The 23,956-nt window shown below is 35.7% G+C and overlaps 1 protein-coding gene across 1 annotated transcript; it reads left to right on the top strand.

Annotated features, from left to right (window-relative positions):
• The first annotated feature begins 7,872 nt into the window (after window positions 1-7,872).
• Window positions 7,873-23,156, top strand: LOC113237076 (sorting nexin-13-like). The gene is made up of 14 exons (XM_026473336.1): window positions 7,873-7,979; window positions 8,068-8,179; window positions 9,241-9,455; window positions 10,226-10,449; window positions 11,271-11,423; window positions 12,750-12,922; window positions 13,748-13,864; window positions 14,978-15,092; window positions 15,533-15,661; window positions 16,393-16,613; window positions 19,420-19,487; window positions 19,575-19,615; window positions 19,914-20,078; window positions 23,047-23,156. Exons 1-14 carry the CDS (start codon window positions 7,873-7,875, stop codon window positions 23,154-23,156), a joined length of 1,950 nt encoding a protein of 649 aa, XP_026329121.1.
• Window positions 23,157-23,956: the final 800 nt, after the last annotated feature.

Genomic DNA, 23,956 nt, shown 5'->3' with positions numbered 1-23,956 from the left:
ATTCACGGTGTCGCCATCTCCGAGGTTCCGGGTTCGATCCGCGGTCGGATCAATGTAGAAACTAACTTTTCTATTGTGTCGGATCTGGGTGTTTGTGGCACCGTCGTTGTTTCCGAATTCCATTACACAAGTGCTTTAGTTATTTTGGGATCAGAGCAGCGTATGTGATGTTGTCTAATCCCAGGATTTTAGAGGAAGGTATTATCCACTCCATATGTATTACTTGCTCTGCTTATTTGGATGGCTACTGATGAATAATAACTGCCTCATTTATTTGAAATTTATTGACGGGAGTACATGAGCTTAAAATACAATGTTAGATTTTTGAAAAGCCATATTATTCTCCAAACGATCTCGGACTGCCAGTCTTTTGGCGGATTAAAAAAAACATTTATTTTTGTATGATACCAATGCCGGGACATGCTTGCTCTTATTACTTGTGTAATTTAAATTGTAAATAAATAGAAGTCGAAATTTCCAAAAGTTGCTATTTGAATTCTTTTTAAAAATGGCCCCATTAAATGCTTTAGAAGACAGGAAGACAGAGAAAAACAAAACACGTTTATAATCCTAAAATTACTTTTAATTTTTTTTTTATCTGAGTTCGTGCCATGGAAAAGTTTGTCTCAACTCTTAGACTATAAACAGCAATAGAGAGCCTAGTTCAATTTAATTTTTATTCTATTGTGGTGCTTACAGCTATATTCGGTGTGATTTAAGTTACATAATTTCCCCAGTTTTATTTCAACCAATTTCAACCAATGTATTAGTAAGAATAACCTCTGTAAATAAAAACAGCATTATGTAAACCATACGCTGAGTACACAAAGAACTGTAAAATAAATTAAATTTGAACGTTATGTCATTGTTAATATTTTAGCGTATGACTCATGTACAAGTGATACATTTTTGAATCGATACGTTCGTATTGCTTGAAGATGTACTTCGATGCCTTACTGTCTCAAACTCCTATCTTATTATCCTATTGTGGGGCGCACTAGAAGTTTCCGGAATGAAAAAATACTAAATGGTCAGAAATGAATTTATTGTTTCTTAAAATACTCTCCGTTAGCGTTAATGCACTTTTTCATAAGAATGAACCAATTTTGAAAACATTTATGCCACTCCTCCGTGACTATCTCTGAAACATATTTTTCATACTATTCGACAGCCTCTTCAGGTGATGAAAATCGTTGACCGCGTAACTGGTTCTTAATTTTTGGAAATAAATAAAAGTCACAAGGTGCCAGGTCGGGACTGTACGCGGGATGGCTCATAAAGTCAACGTTCACCTTCAAAAATTCATCCGGCAAACAAATGGTCGTGTCGCAATCACTATTCACGGTACAACGAGTCTCCAAAGCAACGGTAGCCACGTGACCAGTTTTATTAAAAAAAAAAGAAGCAATCATCCGCTTAAAGGCGCTTTGCACGCGCGCAACTTTGGTTGGTTTCGGCTCATATCGAAAGACCCATATGCTAGATTGCTGCTTTGTTTTGGGATCGTGACTATAAATCCATGTTTCGTCATCAGTTACTATGTTCCACACCATATTCGACGCCCCCTTCGTTGAATCTGGTAAGTATGGCATTGCACTAAGTGACGCGATCCGTTTTTTGAGCCACAGTCAAATTGTGTGGGATCTGGGACTGAGAGCACAGCTTTTTCACACCCAAATGTTTGTGTAGTATTTGACTCATGCCTATGCCTAAAGATGCCCGAATTTCATGGTATGTACATGCCTGTCTGTTTTGATCATACGGCGCACAGCATCGATGTTTTTGTTGTTCACAGCAGTGGACAGGCGACCATCACGAAATTCGTCACTGAGATTCACACTATAAATAGTTTGAAGCCGACGAAGCTTCGGTGAGCTGTTAAATTACACTTGAAAATCATAGAAAATCATATTACGAAAATTTTCACGAGTTAAATCCATGGTGATGTAGACAACCAATTTCTAAAATGGCTTCACAATGTAAAAACTAGTGACAGTCAGATGAAACAAACTGTATTGTACAGCCAAAGAGTTCAATTTTCAACGGTGTAATTACTTTTTAAATATTGTTTATGTAAGTGGCCAGTTCCGGAAACTTATAGTGCGCCCTATGCGAAGAGTGATTATGCAGGAGATCACAAAACTATTTATTTATTTTAAATTTCTTTTTTTGGATGCATTACTTTAGGGTATTACGAATGTTTAAATACCAGTGTGTGAATATGAAGGATATGTGATGTGAAATCAGCCTGCAAAATTTGTATAATACAATCCATTTTTTGCATGTCAGTAACTTTGTGCTTTAAGGGGCAAGTTTGAGAAAGTGAAGCGACGATTTGCGACTTTATAAATAACGACTGAGTACCAAATACGTGTTCCGTAACGTATCTAAATGGAAATTTGTACAAGAGTCCTTATTGTATGTAATATACCCTGGTTTGGTTGTACAGCAAAAGCTTTCTGAAGATAGTTCAACTTATAAGTATTTATTTCTAACCGACTTAAAAAAATGAGGAGGATTCCAATTCGACTGTAATTTTTGTGCATGTGACGCGAATACTCAGACATTTTGGAAAGACACCTCTAATGATGTGATTTCAATAAATCTTGGCGTATATAATATATAATTCGAATGAGAATGAAATGTTATGGTGACCTAGAGCTAATCAGGTGATGGAAATTGCAGCCAGACTAGAGATCTCCTCAACAGTGTAGAGCAGCTACCTTGTGTTGGGTTTCATATGATTAGTTTTGAACTTTTGAATTCGGTATCTTTTAATTATAAGAAAAAGTTATAGTTATGTACTATCAGATAGATCTGATGACAGTAGATATATGTAACCAGGAGCAATAACGCTTCGATTTTATTTTAAAGTATTTAGGGATGTATTTATACATTAATATAAGTTCATTATAGTTATAAATTAACTGTAATAAATTATTTTATAACGGAATTCGTGTTACCTGTGACATCTAAAATGCGTAAATGTGTAGTCAATCAGTAATAACAATGTAGTAACAATGATATACAGGAGAAAAAACATTTACTTGCCAAGCAGTAATGTGAGCATTGCTGCGTTCTGGTTTAAAAGAGTAAGGGTGCTGGTGAAACATTTAACTGGAATTAGAACAACTACAGTTTAAACTGCAAATGTACATTGATAAAATTATAAAAAATATACAAGGTTATTTATAGAATACTTACAATTTCGCAGGACTGTGTTACCTGTAACTTTAGTTCTATGACTTGTTATAAATCTATAAATTTACCAAAAATAAACTTTATAGTTTTTCTTGTGCTATCTGATAGATTCTGTCTGATTAGATCTGTATCTGGTAGTAAAACAGTAAGTCCAAACGTGCAGGCGTCCTTTGATACCGCAGAGAGTCATCACCGTTTACAGCGATCTATTTTATATAAACCCCGTTTACCCGTTACCCGTTTCTGCCGCCAAGCAGTAATGTAAATTACTGCGTTTCAGGTTTAAAAGGGTAAGGGTGCTGGCGAAATTGCAGGCACATGGGAGTTTTCAACTTATGTCTCAGGGTGATGGGCGCAGTGGCAGTACGCCTCAGATCTTTACGATTTAAAACTTTCGAGTGACACTGTAACTGTTATGGACAGGCGTGTTCCTTACCAACAGGCGCACGACTTACTTACTTGTGATATACGACCTGTGTATCACAAAGAAATAAATGATTTGATTTGATTTGACTTGTTCGTCCCATCACTTACTACCATAAAAACTAAAAAAAAATATCTGGTCTGTGAGCTGTTAGTCGACATACTGAAATCTTTTAGGCTTATTTTCAGCTGACGTTTCATTGCGTTTAAATACCAACAAAAAGTAGTTGTTTTTATCAACTACACTATTATCTGTCATAAACTAGGGAATTCTCTGTACTATGAGTACCAGAGCAATGGAATTCACTCCGAGGCACTATCCAGAACACCCAGATCAGAAACAAATTAGAAAAAATGTGCGTTATTGTCGCCTACCACCAGGCGCACGACTTGTTCGCCCCGCCACTTAGTTTTATATAAAAAAAAAATAAAGTACAATTTTACGAATTATTTAAAGTCATGGAACAAAAGTTTTTGTCTAAAATGTGAGTAATATAGACCTGCGAGATTGTTAGTATTTTCCACAGGATTGATGATGAAATATGAATAAACTTAACATATAACATAGGATGTAATCATTAATTGTGCCCAGGCGATTATTTCATAAATACAAGAGTTATCAAACATCTTGAAATTGATATAAAAAGTGCGTTATCTAATAAGTTAAACATCATCAATAACTTTTTTAAATAACACTTTCCAAAATATTAACTTTAAACGCTCTCATACTTTTAGTATGATATCCGATATATTTTAGATAATTTACCTACTTTAACAGGTAATGAAACTGCTATAAATAAAGTAATAAAACTATCTTTTAACTGAATAAAAACAAAGGGGCAATGTGTACGCTTCTGTAATAAGATTCCGATTGATATTCAAAATTTGCCATTCACGAAGTTTAAAACCATGGTGAAACAAAAACTTTATGAACAGCTGCGTACATGCAGTACAAAAATCCGTGGTTATTTTTAAGTAAGTACAAAATTTTGTATTCAAAGCTGTACTAAACTAAAGCCTCTTTATGAATGTCATATTAAATTTATCGAAGCGTTTAACGTTAGAATTTTGGATACTTTTAATTTAATCATTTCATTTACCTAACGTAACGTACTTTCGATATCCCTTTAAAGATTTTTGATATCTCTTATACATATGTACGGAATAATCGCCTAGGCACCTTAACGACTACACCGTGTATATGAACAAATTTAGATAAATCTGATAAAGCTAGTCTTAAAGAGTCTCCATTGAGTTCAGTGTGGTGAATAGAGCAGAGTGAAAATTTGATAAATATTAGTAAGACGCCTTAAGAAGAGAAAACTGCGTTTTGTTTTGATTTTTGGTCCTGTGTTTTAAATGACGTTCCAAGCGCCGCTTAATTTTTGGCGCAGTCATTTGTTAGAGTGAATATCTGATTGTAAGCGTGAGACCAAACGAGCGCAATCTTTTAAGTTGTTTTTTTTTTGAGTCGCTTAATTTAAGCTGCATTCAGTTTTATAAGAAAATGCGGTTTGAGCCTCAGGACAGCGCAATATGAGTCGTCTGCCGACTCACCGCACAATTATGACCGTATTTCGGTGGCAATACGTGACGTGCTTATGCAGGGAAGAGGTGGGTGATGGAAACAATTATGAAGCCTCATTTTAATCTTTCCGAATTGAGGCGATGCCTCCAGCTTCTTTTTGTTTATCTAACATCATCTAATGCTACGTAAACTATTTTTAATGGATCCATTACACAACATGACATAAACACTAACGCTTAAGATCAACTGAATAAAATACGTTCATCTGGCGCCCCAACCGAAATTCAGCCGAACGTAAACTACGAGACAAAAAACACGACACAACTTACAACGCTCGTCTGGCCTCACCCTATGAAAAGTTGAAATTACGCGGCGGGAAACTAGCCGCTGTGGCGCTTCATCAATTTATATACCACGAACAGACTGTGTAGAACGATGTTAGTATAGTCTCAGGTCAGAGAAATATTTATTTTTGTCATTTCGTAAAGCAATCTTTAAAACGTTAGTATAAAATGGTATAATTGCCATATTAGATAGTGTAACAATAATAAATAAAACAACGGAATTGGAAAATTAATGTTAAAATGTATTTTTATGCACCATAAGCTAATACGTATTGTTGACGCACTTATGTAGGTATCGAATAATAATTCTCTATTTAATATGCATTATCACTTTTATTGTATCATTAATCGAAATTATTTAAGCAGAAATATCCCGTAGGACTTTATTTGTTTTTTTTAGTTTATTTATTTATTTATACAGGTAACAAAAAGATTTATTTGCATATGGAATCGTATCTAATCAAAAGAATATAAATATATAATCGAAATCTAATAGAAAGCGCATTTAAATTGGTTAATATTCCATATTAGATAGAACTAAGTTGAAGTGGAGGGATGATGTTAAAAAAACGAATATCCATCTACTGATCAAATGTATTTATTTGACATGTTGGACAATAAATTATAATACTTATAGCTAGTATTATTATTATTTAAGTAGTCTGAATGCTATTTAAACTTAACAATTCATGTGATTGTGTTGTATTCCAATAAATTAAAACGCTGTTATGATTTTTTTTAGTTTTATTATCAGTCTACCCAGTAATGTAGTATTATTATTGTTAGAGTGGCTTCAATTGGGACTTATGCGGTCTCTCATCACTGCGGCCATTGACTGATCTATTGTGATCACCGCTAATCACAGTTCGGAGCCAAGGCCAACAGCTTTAAAGATATGACGGATTTTCCTGGCTATGACAGTTTTTTTATCTTCTGGGTGTGACTGTGCCTACCCAGAATGGAACTTCGTACGCCTATTAGGGGGCAGCACTGAGTGAGGAGATGCCAAAGAAGATGCACAGGAGTTTCATCCGCCTCGTGGCAGATAACAGAGAATGTAGATTCAGCGCATTGTGGCTTGAATAAGCTCATGTGTACGATATGTGCTAGTTCAAGCCCTGTTACGGCTCTAGTCAGCGTTCTCATGCCATTCCTGTCAAGAGACTGCTTCCCTACAGTGTTTGGCACTGTAGGTAGCTAGATATCAGGGCTTTTGAATGCTCAAGACCTTTAGTCTACAGCAGCACGTCTCAGGTCGACGTATGTGCTCTCGTTCAGCAGAGTGAGCTTTGCCCGGCTGTGTGCTATCCCTACAAAGGGCTTAGGACCAATGAAGGCCTCCCTAGGACCTTTGCCAGTTCATCTGTAATGTAATGTAATAGCAGCTACTTCAAATCTATAGCTATGTATGAGAACGTTTATACGGAACTGTATTCACGGTTTATTCAATTTGTTTGGGCAGCGTTTGAAAAAATTCCTCAAATCTTCTCGCCATCCATGCCATAAAGTTTGGAAACAAAGATTTTCTATTAGTGCGTTCTACCCGTTATAACACAGAACCGAGACGGGGACACTCACGATACGGCTAGTCCACCAGTTAAAATTACTCAGCGAGCTATGCTCAAAGTTTCTCTGAACGATAAGATACGAAATAAGGTTATTGCCATAGCTGCAAGCTAAGCAAGCTGCAATGGCAATGGGCTGGCCATATTCGTCGAAGAACCGATGACCTGGGGTAAACGAGTTCTTGAGAGGAGACCTCGGCTCGGTAAACGTATCGTAAGACCCTTTACCGTAACGCCCTTTAGCCAGATGGACAGACGATCTACGAAAGTCTGCTGGCAACACGTGGTTGCTACAAGCTGAGGGCCGGACGAAATGGCGCACACATTGGGAGAGGTCTATGTCCAGCAATGGATAGCGATAGGCTGATGATTATGAATGAACGTATTCACGGTTGTTCTGCTCGGTATACAGTAATAATTGTAAGTTACGCGGCGGGGAAGAATATGGGGTGAGGATTATGTCATGGCAGACTGCAATGTTGCCGTGTTTAGGCGTAAAGTAGACGACCGTTTTCTTAGCGGTCACCGATTTGTGTCCGACAACTTTACTGTTATCATAAGGTCATAATGACATAAATAAATGATCATAAATGACAACTTATCATTTTAGTTTTACGATTTTATGAATTTTTAACTCTTTATTCTAGTACGCCAAATCATTAAAAAAAAGTAAGAATTTGATTTGACGTTGGTTGATCAAATGTCAAGATTGTCAAGTGTTAACATCTTTCTACGTTTTTTTGTTATTATTTATTTAGTGTAAATTGTAGTTTTGCGCGAAAGTTCATAAACACAAAGAGGATATACAGCGATGAAAGTATTAAAGTGGTTTGGCCTTATTTCGATTATTGTATTAGGGTTATGTGGCTTCGGGACATACTTAACAATTTTTACATTTTTGGTATCGTTTCTCTTAGGGTAAGCTATGCATTTATCATAATAATAATAATACGCCCATTTCTTCTTCAATGTTTTAAGATTTAAAAATTCGAATTTTCCTTTGCAGAGTTGCAACGTTGCTGTATTTGAATTTTGACAGCAAAAATATATTTCCTGTTGATTTAGACACACTGAATGACCCTTTGCAGGAATCAAACTTTTCTGTGCAATCTCCCAAGGTAAGGATATGTTGAGTATGCTAGTGTACCAGCAACTTTATAAAGTTATACATTATAGCATAGAAGATTCACTTCAATTAGAGTGATATTTCTTTTCTTATTATACCATAATCATGTACATGTACATGATTATGTTATAATTGGAAATGGCCCTTTAGTAGTACAGGCCCATTTCCACAGTTGAAATTCACAGCGATTGTTACAATTAGCATAATTTTGCATATCATCCCTTAACAAACAACACCACTAAATAATTTCGAGTAATCTTAAAGGAGAGTGGAAAAACTGCTTATATTATTGCATACAAGATTTTTAAAGCTAGTGTTAGTAATAGGTGCTGTAATTAAATTTATAGACATAATTCATAGCTATAATTTATAGATGAACAATATTTGTATCCATGTTGGTTGGTAATTTTTATAGATATTCATGGTTTATTTTGACTTAATTGAGTGATGTTCAAAAGGAAAAACCGCTAATTTATGACTTAAAGTGGTGTTGTTTGCTAAAGGACAATATGCACCTTAATGTATGTAAGGAAAGCCTGTTGTAGTTTATTCTGTGGCTGAGCTAGCGCTTTATCACTGACTCATCTATTGTGATTACCACTAATTACAACTTTGAGTCAAAATGTGTTTGTGTTTTTAAAAAGGACTGTAGAATTTCATGATGGCATTTATCTTAATCCATCATGCGTCCTAGAGGCACATGGTGTCCCTAAGGACTTTGGCACTGTCGCATCCTAGAGGTAATGCGCAGCTTTGTTTTTAACAGACTTTGAAAAAATTTTGAAATTCATAAAATTTTTTTAATTTTTTTACCAAATCTTTAGGGACGAGTCTGTAAGGAAACATAACAGTTTAATCTCTTGAAGCTGGGGCATATTTGCTCAGACCTTGTGTTTGACTTGACCTTGTAGCCAAACCATAATCTAAAAAAGTATTTAATTTTAAAATCATTTCAAAACTCCGTAAAATTGCAAGAAGCACAATTGTGTCAGTATAACGCCAAATGAGCATATTTTATACATATATAAAAGCAGCATATTTTTAACATTTCAGATATTAGAATTATTCCAAAAAGAACAAAAACTACACAAATTTGACAGCAGAATCACGGGTAGTGAAACAGTTGATTCATTTCTTAATGAAATTATAACAATAATCATCAGTGATTATGTCACTAATTGGTATGAGATACTTACCAGTGATGAAGAGTTTGCAACACATGCTGTTAAACAAGTGGTGCTGGCAGCTGGTGCTAATATAGCTAATAGGTGAGACTTTCATGTTACGACATCCTGTTGTGGAGACCACAGACTAGGAAGGATTAAAAGCTGCTTGCAAAGTAGGTTACATTGGAAGCATCAAAGATAGTTCATTGATGAACTAAGAACAATTAGGGTGCCTTCAAATTAGACACTTATAGAAGCACTGCAGTGGCAGTACTGTGGCGCTGCAACTAATACGATTTTTAGAAGCGCAGTTATGGCGCCACTGTCGTGACACGCGCGTACCACTTTCATACAATATTAATAAGCACAATTGCAGCGCCACTGCAGCGCTTCTACAAACGTCTAATTTGAAAACTTAATCCATTCTAAAAAATTAACATAAATTTAAAGAATATGTAAAATTTATTTTAAGTAGTGTAAAGTTGAATTTAAATCTTACGTGTAAAGAAAGATGTACCAGAACCCATAGTTTGAGATTTATTTTATTTTAAAATATTTTACCTTCAACTTTCTATTTATTATTATTATTTTTATGAAAAGAGACTTCGGCAATTCAACTAAAACATTCTCACTCTATTTAACTAAGCTTATAGGCAAATAGAGTAGAATTGCTTATTTCATATTATCAATATCACTATATTCCAATTTAAAATACAGTGTCAAATGATAACATGATATAAAACAAAATAGTATTATAACTTCTAGAATACTGTTGTATTATCTGGTGTAAAAGTAAAAAAATAAATAAACACGAAATTACTCAAAGTATTTTCTGTTGCTTCAATTATTATTATAATTGCATTATTTTACAGAATTAAAAGTGTAGATTGGATATATCTTTTTTCAACAAGATTTCCTGAAGAATTGACAATGCATCTCAAACTTTTCAAGCAGTCTAGAGTTAGGTTGAAACATATACATTTAGTAAGCGCTAAGGATGTAGCCAATGGTACATCTAGGTCTAGCCCAAAGCGGCAGGAGGAAAAGAAGACACATAGAAGAAACAAAAGTGATACAGATTTGTCATGGCCACCAGGTAAATCCTTTTACAACTCTTAATCATAGCAATCCAAACATTTAAACTAATCAATAATAATAATATTTACACAAATGAATTGGTCAGTGTATATTATATACAATGCTCAAAATATCTGTATATCAACCTTATTTTAAATAATTCTAATGATATTTTAATGTAATAAAGTTTTATTATAATGTGTTATTTTAAATAAATAACTTGATAACAACTGAAAAATCATTGACATACATTGATTTTTTCGAATGTGGAGACGACTTTTAGCGTCGAAAATAATTTGTTATGTAATTATTATTAAAATGGTTTATTTAGGGCCTGTGCTGCCTTTCATCGCTGCTACCAACAATTGATCTTTTGTTTATTAATACTTACTCTGTTTCTTCGAAAACCTTTCGACTTTTATTGTACAGATTTTGTTTCATTGGTCCGAAAATGCGTTACGATATTATTACACAATTTAATGTTACACTATTTTAACACATTGACAAGTTATTCGTTTCCCCATTATGACTTTCCCTAGTCTTATTTCCCCATCATTCTATTCGAAAATTTGTTTTTTTACAACATTGTTAGTATGCGTACTCAGACGCAAAATGAACAGAATTAAATGGCTGTAGATGTGTGTGTTCTTCTGATTAATATGAACTAAATTAAAATATGGGTGGTGTCATTTTAGCCACAATAATGTGGACAGTTTAAGAGGCTCTTTTTTTAAATAATATTTACTTAAAGAAAATTGTTAAAAGAGTCAAGATCCATAAAGTCTGAATGACTATGATGGTTAAAACTACAAGAAACTAACACCTTTTACTTTCTTTCAGATACACAATCTTATGGGAAATCAAAATTTTATGGCAGCTCAGAAAATTTGGAAGGAAAATCGTTGAAAGATTTGTTTTTTGATTTGGAGTGTTCCATAGAGAATAAACAAATATGTCGTGATATTTTTTGTGAGGATCCAGAGAAGGAATATGGTAAGTTGAATTACTACAATATTGCATGTATGACTCCAGTGATTGAACCGTTGTAGAAATTTTTTAAGAGAGAGTGAATGATTTAACAGCTACTGTGACATTTTAAATTGTAATGCATTGATATAGAACAATATTGCGAATATATTGTAATAAACAAGTTGTACAGACGGCCTTGTTACTAACCAACAATAAGACTGAGGTATCTTAAATTGATTATTATGAAATCATTGCTAAAGACTACATTCCTATGCCAACCAAACACGAGGTGGCCTGATGATCTGGTGAAGATTGCGGGAATCCGCTGGATGCAAGCAGTACACATTGATATGATGATGATGATTATGATGACATTGCTATGGACATGTTTGAGTTTCACTTCTTACAGTTACCTTCTTAACCCTTTCATGCATAGTACTGTAATTATACTGCACACCAAAATGTCACTACTTTCCTCTATGCCGTAGTGCTTCTTCGTAATCTAATCTTTTAATTTTGTTAGTATGTTGTTGAAACTTCTCCATTTAGAAATAGGCGGCAACTATAAAGAAAGCGCTTGGAATTCGCACTGTACAGTCTGTAGTTGGGTTTTCAAGATCCATGTAACAATCGGGATACCCTGTACTGTCATTGTGCGAATATTTCATTTTACGGCCAACGACGTGCACAAAACGGTTAATAAATAACAATATGAGACAGTTCTGTATGAATTGTTTTGATGATGAATGAAATTAATGGTTACATTTACTCACTTAATGGATAGATTCATAGATCTGTGTGTTGATCCCAGTGGGACAAATTGACTTGACTTCCTTCTTCTTCATATATTGCTTTAATAAATGGAAAATCAACAGCATTCTCACAATCATATATCGCCAAGTAACGGGACGAGCAACTAATACGCCTGGTGGTAAGTACGCCTAAGTCCTTCCATAACAGTTGCAGTGCCACGCAAAGCATTAAATCACAAAGATCTGTAAGGCACTGCTACTGCGCCCGTCACACTGAGCCAATGAGTTGACAAGTCCCGTGTACCTGTAATGTCACCAGCACCCCTTACCCTTCAAAACGGAAACGCAGTAATGCGCACATTTCTGCTTGTGGCAGAAATAGGGAAGGTGGCAGTAGTTCCCTGGACGAACTCTTTCAAAAGGAGCTCTACTGCTACTGCTACTAAAGATAATCCATGTAAGATAATTATAAACACAAATAGTTATTTATAAACCTCTCCATGTAGTATACAAAATAGATATAAAATTTGGTAAAATTAGTACAGTATCTTAAAGTAGGATTGCTTCAATAAAGACATTTTATTCATTATTATTCCAGCTCTTCTCTGCGAAGTGTCCGAAGCTGTACTGTACTTAGTCGCGCCAGAGGAAGTATGGAAGTGTCATGCTGAAAAAATTTTACTCATAGAGCTGTTGTCTTCAGTTGTATTACGACCCTTGTTGGCTTTATTGAGCGACCCTGATAATGTTAATAGAGCAATTATTAGGATTGTAAGTGGATTTTTTGATAACAATGTTGTTTCTTTTTGAGTATTAATATATAAGGACCATAACCGTGGCCGAACAGTTACTGCCACGCAGAGGTCCCAGGTTCGATTCCCGGGCCGGGAGAAATATTTGTATGGCCTACATTTATTTCTCTCGTGAGTTTCGGTGTAATTAGTGGTTTTCTATGTGTGTCCATGGCACCCGCGACACAGGGTTTCCCTAGTGCGGGGCTATGTTGAATGTATGCGTTGAAAATAAATAGGCCTTATAGAGAAACAAGTGATACAATAATTTATGTATGTAAAGAAACAAAATACTACTTAACCCTGGTCCCATTTACCACATGAACTTGCAATTTTGACAAAAAATTGTTGGATACTTAACTTGCACCACGTCGTAATTTAAATAATTGCTTTTGGTTAAAATCCCTACGATATAACAAGTCAATTTTTACGTTTAAATTTATTAACGGTTAATAAATACATTCTGGCGTTACTTCGTGGAAATACATGTCAATAAAAATATATTTTTATTTACTACTCCGCGAACATGGTGAAAGTGAAATTGTGCAAACAGCTGCGTTTGGGCTGAATTTTTTTTTCATGCAGTTAATTTTATAGATTTAGGTATATTTTTAGTAGTGCTGTTTGTGACTTAAGTTGCGCTTGTGTTTTTTTATTTTATTAATTTTATGCAGAGGGAGAGTGGGAAAAATAACTAACTGTGTGAAAAAACTTCAATGCAAGCTCGGCCATTTTGCAAGATTTTACTCTCACGGGGTGTGCGGGGAGGTCAAAGTAATTTACTTGCAATTTTATTTATTAATAGTGTTGTCGCGACTCTACTCTGCCGTCCGAGTTGTTCCTAACTGTCATCAGATGTTGCGTGGACGCAGAGGAACTTGATGCGACGTTAGAATTAGTTCAAAAGGATATACAGAAGTTGGTAAGTCATTAACACCGAATTGTCCCCGTTTTACATCGAATAAACCCCATTCAAGCGATTCACGTCAACTGTTTGCGCAACTAATTTACGCACATAGTTTGCAATTACGTATGTATCAGTGACGACCTGTCCATAGAACTCGATTCCCACCGGCTTGCCTAAAATTTTCCACGTAGCATCGAATATCAGTAATATATCATAATATCATAAATATTTTAAAGTAATGCTTAATTTTAAGTGTAGAATAAGTAACTAGCGAAACAAAGTGTACTAGTATCTTGATAAGTTTGTTAAGGCAAGTGTTCTTTGTTTTGCTCCGGTTTTAAAGACAATTTTCACGCCTCGCTGCTGGTATGTATACTTTATTAGTGTTCGATATGTATGTATGTTTTTAATATTCTTATTATAAAATATTCTTTGGTTCCAATCCCTTTGCATCTTCTAATTTTCTATCCTACGGTTGTCTAGGAGAAATTGCTGAACAAAAATAAACAATAGCAAATTGCGACACCTGTTGTTCATTACCTCATTTGAATATAGTTACTATTACTACTCCGTGTTTTTACTATAGCTACTCCCGGCTACATTTTGTTTTATATATTTTTGTAATATTTAATAAGGTTTACCAAGTAAATACATACAGATACGTTAAATATAAAAACAAACCATTTTAAGCTAGTACTATGCATGCATTTAAATTAAAGGTATGCACAGCATTACACAAAAAGATATTTTCTTTGGAAGCACGAGAGTGACCAGGCTGTCCATAAATGTGTAGACTTTCTTTACTAAAATTTCAATCGAATTTGCATTTAACAATTTCATATCTACGAATAGCAAAAAACAGAGAAAATCAGGTAAACAAAGCACCGAGCTAAAGACAGTCAACTTCACTAGTAAAATATTTTTGAACGACATACCAAAGCTGTGATATTTATCACTAAAAATATCCGATTCGCAATTTTGAAAAATACATTGATTCCTCTCATAATGGAGCAAAGCGGAGATAATTGGATAATTGGATTTTCTCAGTTCAATTGCAAAGCTGACATTTTAGGTATTAATTGTTTAAGTTGTTTTCTTAGTAATAATAAACTGAAATTACATCAACAGCACTCCAAAGACAGCGCGGGCGAATGGGAACTGTCGGATCGACAAAAACTGTCGTCATTACAATATTTGTCACGAATCCTTCAAGCGAGGAGAGCGACTCTAGGCCCACAGGAAGGTAGTTGGAAACATTTTTTTATAGTTACTATTTTTTTATATTTTATAATACTCACGTGATACTAAGATATGCACACTACATTCACTTCACAATGTTTTTGCTTTTGATGCACCGCAACGCGCTACCCTCGAAGGTGGTGGCTGAAAATCAGTGCTTTGTTTTTGGGCAGATTTTGTATTGCTATTTGGCTTGTTTTAGCACACACAAGCTATTGATCATTAGTATTATGTTTATTTTTTATTTATTGCTGCTTGTTTTTATTTTCTTTAATTTTGATTTCTGTGTGTCTCTTAATCAATTCACTGTGTTATATTGTTGTGTGTGTGATGCAAGACAATAAACGTTTTTATCTATCTGTCTCAACATAAATTTTTAAACTACAAAGCTAAGAAGCCTGATAACCAGAAAACGGTTTTTTAAATGTTATTTTTAAATAACAGGGCTGTCAACTAGTACCAACACTGAGAAAATATCAGATGAAGTGTCCCGAACTTTAAAATTCCTAAGAGCAACAGCAGCCTGGAGATCAAATGCGCAATATTTGCTTGAAATCGATTTGAATGGAGCTGGTAAGTGCTACGAGAGAGACGACTGTGTTTTTTATGATTATAAGTGCGCTCGGTGGTAAGCGATACGCATCGCAAAGATCTGAGGGGCAGTGCCATTGCGCCTTCGCCTTGACATATAAAGAAGACAAGTGCTTGAAAATCGGAAAGCAATAAAGCTCACATTACTTGGCGGCAGAAATGATACAATACCGTTGTACGAACAAAATAACAGGCCCTGTGCTCTCGTTCTGTCTGACATCCGTCTGAAACAACAACTGTTAAATACCACATTCGATCAAATTAAAATACGCATGATGCGAATGAAGTTGCATACCTGACGTCGCCTCAGGAAATTTACCACGAAATACGAAGCAACGATCGTAATTTAACATAAGTGTGTGTGTGTGTGTATGTATTGTGTGTATGATACTAATAGCAGAATAAAATAATAACATACTAGTAGCAGTAGAGCTACTTGTGAAAGAGTTCATCCAGAGACGTACTCACACCTTACATATTTCTGCCGCCGAGCAGTAATGTGAGCAATGAGCATTATTGCGTTCCGGATTTGAATGGTACAGGTACAGGCACTTGGTACTTTTAAAAGTTTGCTAGGAAAGTGGTCTCCCACTATTCATTATAAAGCTATATAAACTCTTAAAGCTCTCAGATAATTCAGGACAAGACAGAAATTTCTCGCAAGCCTTTTAGTTTATTACTCGAAAATGTTAAATAATATACACTTTTTACAGACTCACCCAACACCTCAAAAGCAGACCTAGACACCCTTCGTTCGTCGGCCTTGGAACTATGCGACATGTACCTAGCACCGAATAAGCCTGTGATTCTCGGTATAGCGGAGAACTGCCACGCCGACCTCGTGAGGAAGATCACTACTGAAGGCGAAGAGTTCACAAGCAACCCCGTCATTTGCTTCGATGATTTGCAGAAATGCGTCTGCGATGCATTGGAGGTAAAATAATCTCTTATATTACAACCTGTGACACGATTTTTGTCACAGGTGTTTGTTATCATTATCATTTTCTAATTGGTTTTAATATAAAAATATATGAAACCACTTTATTTCCCTGCAAAAATTTTGCTTTTGTGGTCAGGACAACGAACAGTTCAAATTTGCGTATCATTCAGAAAACGCACTGTAAAAGGTGTACGAAGCGAGGGAGGGTGAAGAAAGACACCTGACTTTCCAAATGCAATTTAGGCGTTTGTCCACGTAGGTGTAAGATCGCGTAATCGCACTTATCCTCGATGTCATCTCACCGTCTCACGAGGTGGAAGTGGCGGCCGGTGATCATGATAAGGAACGTCGATTACACGGAAGAAAAAAAACGATGGAAGTGCCTTAGGCCTCGATTACTATCAGAACCGATGACGCCAAAACTCACACATTCTTAATATCAAACATTACAAAATCTTGATATTGATTGGTCGTAGTTTCAAATTTAAAAAGTAATAACTAAATCTGGATTGTTAATATAATTTAAACTTTACCCTGTTGGCATATTAAAAGTTCAATACCATCAATACCTATTATTACAAGTTACGACGTTTTGATATTAAATTAAATTTCAATAAATTTAAATTACTTCAATTTCGATAAATTTTAATCAATGTGCTTCTATCTAGCGGTTAATTTCTGAACCACGACGAATTGTGGTTTTTTAATTTAGTTCTCCAAACAAGAAGCGACCATATTGCAAGGGTATAGCTTTACTTTCGTTTCTGTAACAAAAAAATATTTCGATAAATAGAAAATTGAAAATTTATTAAAATAAGACTCCGATGATATGAAATATCACCACGGATAATATTTTGATCCCAACGTCATCTAGCGGCAAGGCGAGGTTATTAAATAGTTTCGTGTTAAAATATTAATTTGTTGGGTTATGGTGTTAGGGCGCGTTCCCACTATGTCATCACATTTTATTATCGTTGGACGACTGTCGTGTCTAGCCTGTTCCCATATCACGACTATCTGTCGTAGACGATTTTTATCGTTGAACGGCTGTCGTGACTAGCTGTTCCCACTAGATCGTGACGGCAATTTATCGTTTCACGACAGCCTCCTTGTCGTTTGCACGACAGAATCCTTTGATGCACTGCAGTCGCAGCATTGGATGCTACTAAAAAGAATTCCATTAGGGTTATGTCACACGGTATACGAAGTTGCTTTCTTTTCGGTATTGTCAAAACCTGCTACGACCAGAGATGGGCAGTGGGTTAAAATCCAATCAACCCGCCCGTATTTTCACCAGGGTTTTACCCGAAGCGCCGAGTTTTAACCCATTTCTGTCCAAAATCGTGGACAGAAACGAAGAGCACAGAATTTGATATAATTCCAACACTGACAACATAATATACAAGAACTTGCAACAAATTTCTATATTTTTATTATACGAAGAAGAGGCATCTCCACATAATACTCACCACCTGTCAATCCTGTGGATTCTCAATAAAGATCGATTCAAGTGCATACGATCTAACGATTTTTTGTATCAATTTATTGATGCACTTTTCAAGCGAATCTATTCAATAGAAAGGTAAATAGAACTGTCCTGATAATAAAGCAACAAATATTTTGTAATCTTATGTATAATTAAATTTGAACAAAACTCAATTCACCACAAATATTTAGACGGTAATAGTTTCTGCCCCCGATTTCGGGTTTTAACCCGATTCAAACACGGCGTTACCAAAGCTGTGGGTTAAAACCCGGCCGCTTGACCATCTCTGGCTACGACCCAACGCTACTGCAAAGCGAGCAGAGGGCGCGGGATACGAGACGGGAGGGTAGGGAGCAGAATACGTGCGGACAGCGATAAATAAAACGTGACGACAATAGGAGCTGCGACAATCTGTCGTCACGTTTTTATCGTGAGGTTTTTTTATCGTCTGACGACTGTCGTTCTAGCTGTTCCCACTGTGACGACAGTTTGTCGTTGTAACGATAAGAAATCGTGAACGACAGTTAATCGTGTCGTGCTATATGAAATTGTTCAATTTCATTTAAATATACAAGCCACGACACTGTAAACTGCACGACAATCTGTCGTCACGACATAGTGGGAACGTGCCCTTACAGTACAAATTTTCGGGTTTCTCTAAGACGAAAAGGAAACATTATATTTAAAATCTTTAATATATATCAAACAAAATACTGTAAATTGATAACTGTTAAATAAAAGCCTAAGAAACTTTAAACAATTATTTTTTTATTAGTTTAGTAAAAATTGCCATTACACATAGAATTATTCTGGAAGAGAGAGAAATGGCCGCCGGTGTTGACCACAATAGAAATTACCGGTGTTGCCATATTGACACTTAAAATATTTACCATTTTATGCAAAATAATATTACTATATAAATGTGATTTTGAACTTTTATGTTCTGCATTGAACAATGACTAAGAACGTAGAATGTGTAGACTTGCGAGATTATGTAAATACCACTAGATACCTAAGTAAATAAGCAGCTATGTAAATACCATTGTGACTGCCACAAAAGCAAAGTTTCAGTTACTCTTTTCTACATACTTGCTGCTCCCTTAATCAGAAATCGAGAAGCAAAATCTTTTTGAAAATTTGTTACATCGTTATTTTCGTTATTGTACTGTAGAAGGTATTATAATTTTATGACAATAATATCGTGGTCGACGATGATAATAATACGTAGAGAGAATAATAAACAAAAAAAAAATCAGGTGAAGGTAAAACATACCGAAAATAATTGTAGTAGAACGGAAACACTTTTTTTTACAGGACGATCCTACGTGGCAAGCAGACTTCATGATGGACAGTGAGCAAGAATGTTCAGACAGAAGCAACAGGTAATTTCGACTTATGACAACCACAAATTATGTTAATTTTCTATGTTAATTGGGTCTAGTTTAATTTAAACAAATTTTTGGTTACAGTGACTTAAAAAAAGAAGAGAAATCTGAGAAAAAGTACAGTGGTAAGTCTTGTAAAACTCCAATTAAAAATTGTACTTTATTATTACGAAAAGAAACCGTTATTTTGTTTGGTATGTGACCTTCATTTAGTTTACAAGGAGCCTCCTTCTGTGTGCAGTGAAACTAATTCAACCAATGATAAGACATTCCTGCAAAGAACTGAAACCTGATTGACCAATCACCTTGCCAGAGTTTGCTGGGTCATGATTGGTCAATTGCGTTATTCTCCCGCACGTAGACAAAACCATGGCTAAGCTATACAATTTTTTGTGAAGCGATATAAAATCCTAAAATCCCCAGATAAATGCAAGAAAATAATGAAATCGTGTCTTCTATTACCGAAGCTGTTTATGAAGTCCAAATACCGTTACGAGTTCCCTAGCAAGTCGTCCACCTTTCCTCGCACGTTCCGAAGACAACCATGTACTAACAAGAACCACACACTACCTAAATGCAAAACCTGTGGTATTCAATCCTTAACAATGTAGATTTTTGAAACAGTAACAACTAGTCGAAGTTTTATGAAAGTGAACACTACTGCCATTGACCTATCAACAAATGGACGTCCGGTCTAATATAAAAACCACGAAAAAAATGTCCGAAGTTAACCTATACAAACGTAGTGACATGTAACGAAATATAAAAAACTTAAACATTTAATTTAAACTGTAACGTCATTGCAGTACTGCCTAATTTTGCTTGCAGCAATTTAATGGCCCAAAAACACCATATTCAGCTTTTACTGGAAACTTAACAAAATGCACCATATTTAGCTTCGACTGAAAATTACTTAAACACAACAGTAATGGAGTAGCCTTTATCGTAAATATTAATTAAATTTAATATATATTATTGTGTCGACTTTTGTACAAATTCACTTAAAGAAATAAATAATAAGGAGATATACGCTTTTGAGTAATTTTGATGCTTTTCACAAAGACAAAATTAGCTTTTATCTTGTAATCTTCCTAAAACAATACATTTGACATTATAAAAATTCGAGCTACCGTTATTTCTGGGTAAATGTATTTACTGACTTCTGATAGGTAATCCTAAGTCGTAAAACGAGTACAACAACATTTTGTTACTTAGTGCTAACGTTTTAAAAAAAAAGCATTTAAAAAATAAGATTAAAATCAAAGCGACTGTAGTTTCTTTGCTCTAAATATTTCAATCGCTTGTGGTTCGAACAATTGAAAATGACCAAGATGTTTATATACATATAAGCTTCTTGAAATTGACGCAATGAGTCTCCTTTCATCTTTTGCGCATTCAATGTGTAGAAAAAGGACAGTTAGCTATTTGATTATTTTGTTTGCTTTTGTAATTTATATTTACGATTCATTTATATATAAATGAAATACTATAAAACTGTACAAAATATCACTTTTAAATGAGAACTGTGATAACACAACATATTTCTTTAGTGAAAATATGATACAAAATCCTGTTTTTACACTTCACTGCAGTAATTTTTACAAGTTATTATTATATGGTACTGCATGATTGACAACCACGTTGTCAGTCGAACAAACGAAGACTGTTGCGCGATTGACGCTCTGTATACGATTTTAATGCCCTATAGGAGCGGACAATTTTTAGCGCGAACACGACGTCCGTTTATTGGTAGGTCAATGACTACTACAGTGTGTTTTATTTAAGTGGAAAAGTATGGGGAAATCCGAAACCATAGGAGATACAGGGGAACTGTCGTAAGAACCATTAGGTATTTTTTTGTAAAAATAAATATTTGGCATATTATTTTTTTGTCAAGTTTGAGTTGTTTGTTGAATTTTTTAAATTCTGACCGACGTATGTCCTTGTAGTATTCATTTCATTAAATATCATGATGTCTTTATTACCATGATATATATATTTGTGAAAATGCTACTTTGTTATGATTATTGATACAAAAATCGAACAATGCAAAGAAAAATTCCTTCTAATTGACTGGACTCGAACCAGCGTCTATTAGCACACTGGGGGCCACGGCTTTTACTAACCGACCCCGGTGGGGCAACAGACGCTGGTTCGAATTTTTGCGTTGTTCTTTTTTCGTATTAATAGTAATAACAGGCTTAGTTTCTTCGATCTGACTGGATTCGGACTAGCGTCTGTTGCCACGTCGGGGTCAGTTAGTAAGTGCGGTGGCCCCGGTGTGGCAACAGATTCTGGTTCGAGTCCAGACAAGTAGTTCGATCTTTGCATCAGTGATAATAAAACTTAGTTTCTTGTAAGGATAATTCAGCACCAGCAGGAGTTGGTCAAATTCAATAAAATGTTTCGCCGCCGTGTCCGATTTCCCTGCATTATCCCAGTTAAAAATAACACACTGTATATGTGAAGTATCTACGAGTATTTAAATTCAAACCGAGTATGAATTATCTAGTAATTATTTTTCTTGTTCAACATGATTTACATTTGGTCCACTTCTTAATTTGAAAAATCCTTTTTGTAACAGCACCCTCGCCATTTAAATTTGACTCTAAGTCACTTATGATAACAATCAAAGTTTCAAGGTGTAACGTTGAGTGTGCTGTTGACCACAATTCGTAAGAAAAATTTATAAGTGGTACTATTTGTAGTCTCTACAAGTAGCGCTGAGCATTCTAATTGGTACACCCGTAATAATAAACAAGCACTAAGTGCGTCCTGCGCACTAAGCCCGGTATTAGTATGGACTTCCCGGAGGAGTCTGGGAAGTGCAGGTTCACTAAGGAGAGGCGAACCGGGCCAGGGGGAAACTCAGCAGCCAAAGTCCCCGTATCCTCGGGCAGTAGTGCGATGGCGGTCGGGAGTGAATGCGCAGTAGCCAGCCTAACCAATACGATCTGACCCGTTCCTCTCCAGATTAATCTTGATTGATACGTAATTAAGACTTTGCCCTTCGGCGTCGTAAACGCGCGTCATCTGCGCGTATACGCGCCGCAGATGCGCTGCAGTGAATCGATTCAAACGCGCGCAAACATTGCGTTGCAAACAAAAAGCTTATATACTCCACTGGAGTTTGCGCTTAGAATTTCATGTAGTTGCTTCATTAAAAAAAAAAACTAATTGAAATTAACAAACAAAACTAAAATTTAAACTATCTTTTACCATAATGCCCGATACACACGCGCGACTACAGCGCATATGCGCGCAGAGGGCGCGCGTTTCGGCGCGTCCTCGGCGCGTATAAAATACGCCGTGTGTATAAGCTCTTATGTCGCTCTCGCTAGTGGCGCCCTGACGTGCCAGCCCTACAGATAATTGATGCGGTTGTTTGGCACGTTGTAAAAAATTATTCGTGTCTAATACATTGATGGTGAGGTCTTTTTTAACCCAGTTGTTGACTTATGTCCTTTGCACATCCCAACAAGCACGCAATCGTATGTGTACTAACAAGATTAACAAATTATATGTCGAAGTAATGCTTACTGTGTCTCCCTGACAGGCGACTTCCTGCCCGTGCCCGGTACGGCGAGGCACAGTCGATCTCGTTCCGACATTGTCTGCAACTTTGCCCAAAAGATGATCAATGAAAGCGCAGGTACATATATGTAGTTAATCGACTCAAAGCTTTGATAGATCAAAGTTTACATCTTTTCTTTTATGTTGGTTAACCAATTCATGGCCAGTACTAAATAGTGCTTAAATAGTACACCAAAATTTTACTTTTTTTTGTGCCGTAGTGCGTATTTTTTTTTATAATGTTAAGTGATGGGACGAACAAGTCGTGCGCCTAATGGTAAGCTGACACGCCTGTCCATAACAGTTCCAGTGCCACTCAGAGCTTTAAATCGCGAAGATCTGTGGGGCACTGCTACTGCGCCCGTCATCCTGAGACATAAAGTTGACAAGCCCCATGTGCTTGTAATTTCACCAGCACCGTTACTCTTCTAAACCGGAACGCAGTAATGCTAACAATACTGCTTGGCGGCAGAAATAAGTAAGGTGGCAGCACTATCCTGGACGAACTCTTTCACAAGGAGCTCTACTGCTACTATAATGTATATATAAAATTTGTATTAAAGTTTTTAGAAACGATTTACTTGATTTAGTGCTGCTGCACTGATGTTAAATATTTATTCAATATAATAATTACGCTTTATCACTGAAGACTGATCCTGTCGACATTACATATATAAAGCTACAAGTTCTGTATCACTTAGAAAAATATAACGCATTCTTCCCGATATGATGGAAAAATATGTAGTTATTTGTCATGCAACGCTGCAAACTTGTTGTTTGACTCGAGGGCTTGAATTGAAACCTGTGCAAGTGAAGGGAGCTAGTGCGGCAACGCAAAACAACTTCACACAACTTTTCACCTCACTAACGAGGAATATGGTAGATGAAAGATA

This window comes from Hyposmocoma kahamanoa, unplaced genomic scaffold, assembly GCF_003589595.1.
Source record: "Hyposmocoma kahamanoa isolate Upper Pololo Valley unplaced genomic scaffold, ASM358959v1 93, whole genome shotgun sequence".
Classification (NCBI taxonomy): Eukaryota; Metazoa; Arthropoda; class Insecta; order Lepidoptera; family Cosmopterigidae; genus Hyposmocoma; species Hyposmocoma kahamanoa.
Note: the sequence above shows the minus strand (reverse complement) of the source record. Positions and strands in the feature narration are given on the sequence as shown.

Bases quoted from the DNA above. Each gene is read 5' to 3' on its own strand.
- LOC113237076 (XM_026473336.1), top strand. From the start codon at position 7,873: ATGAAAGTATTAAAGTGGTTTGGCCTTATTTCGATTATTGTATTAGGG. The intron at 10,450-11,270 runs GTAAATCCTTTT...ACTTTCTTTCAG, and splicing joins AGATTTGTCATGGCCACCAG to ATACACAATCTTATGGGAAA. The intron at 11,424-12,749 runs GTAAGTTGAATT...TTATTATTCCAG, and splicing joins GGATCCAGAGAAGGAATATG to CTCTTCTCTGCGAAGTGTCC.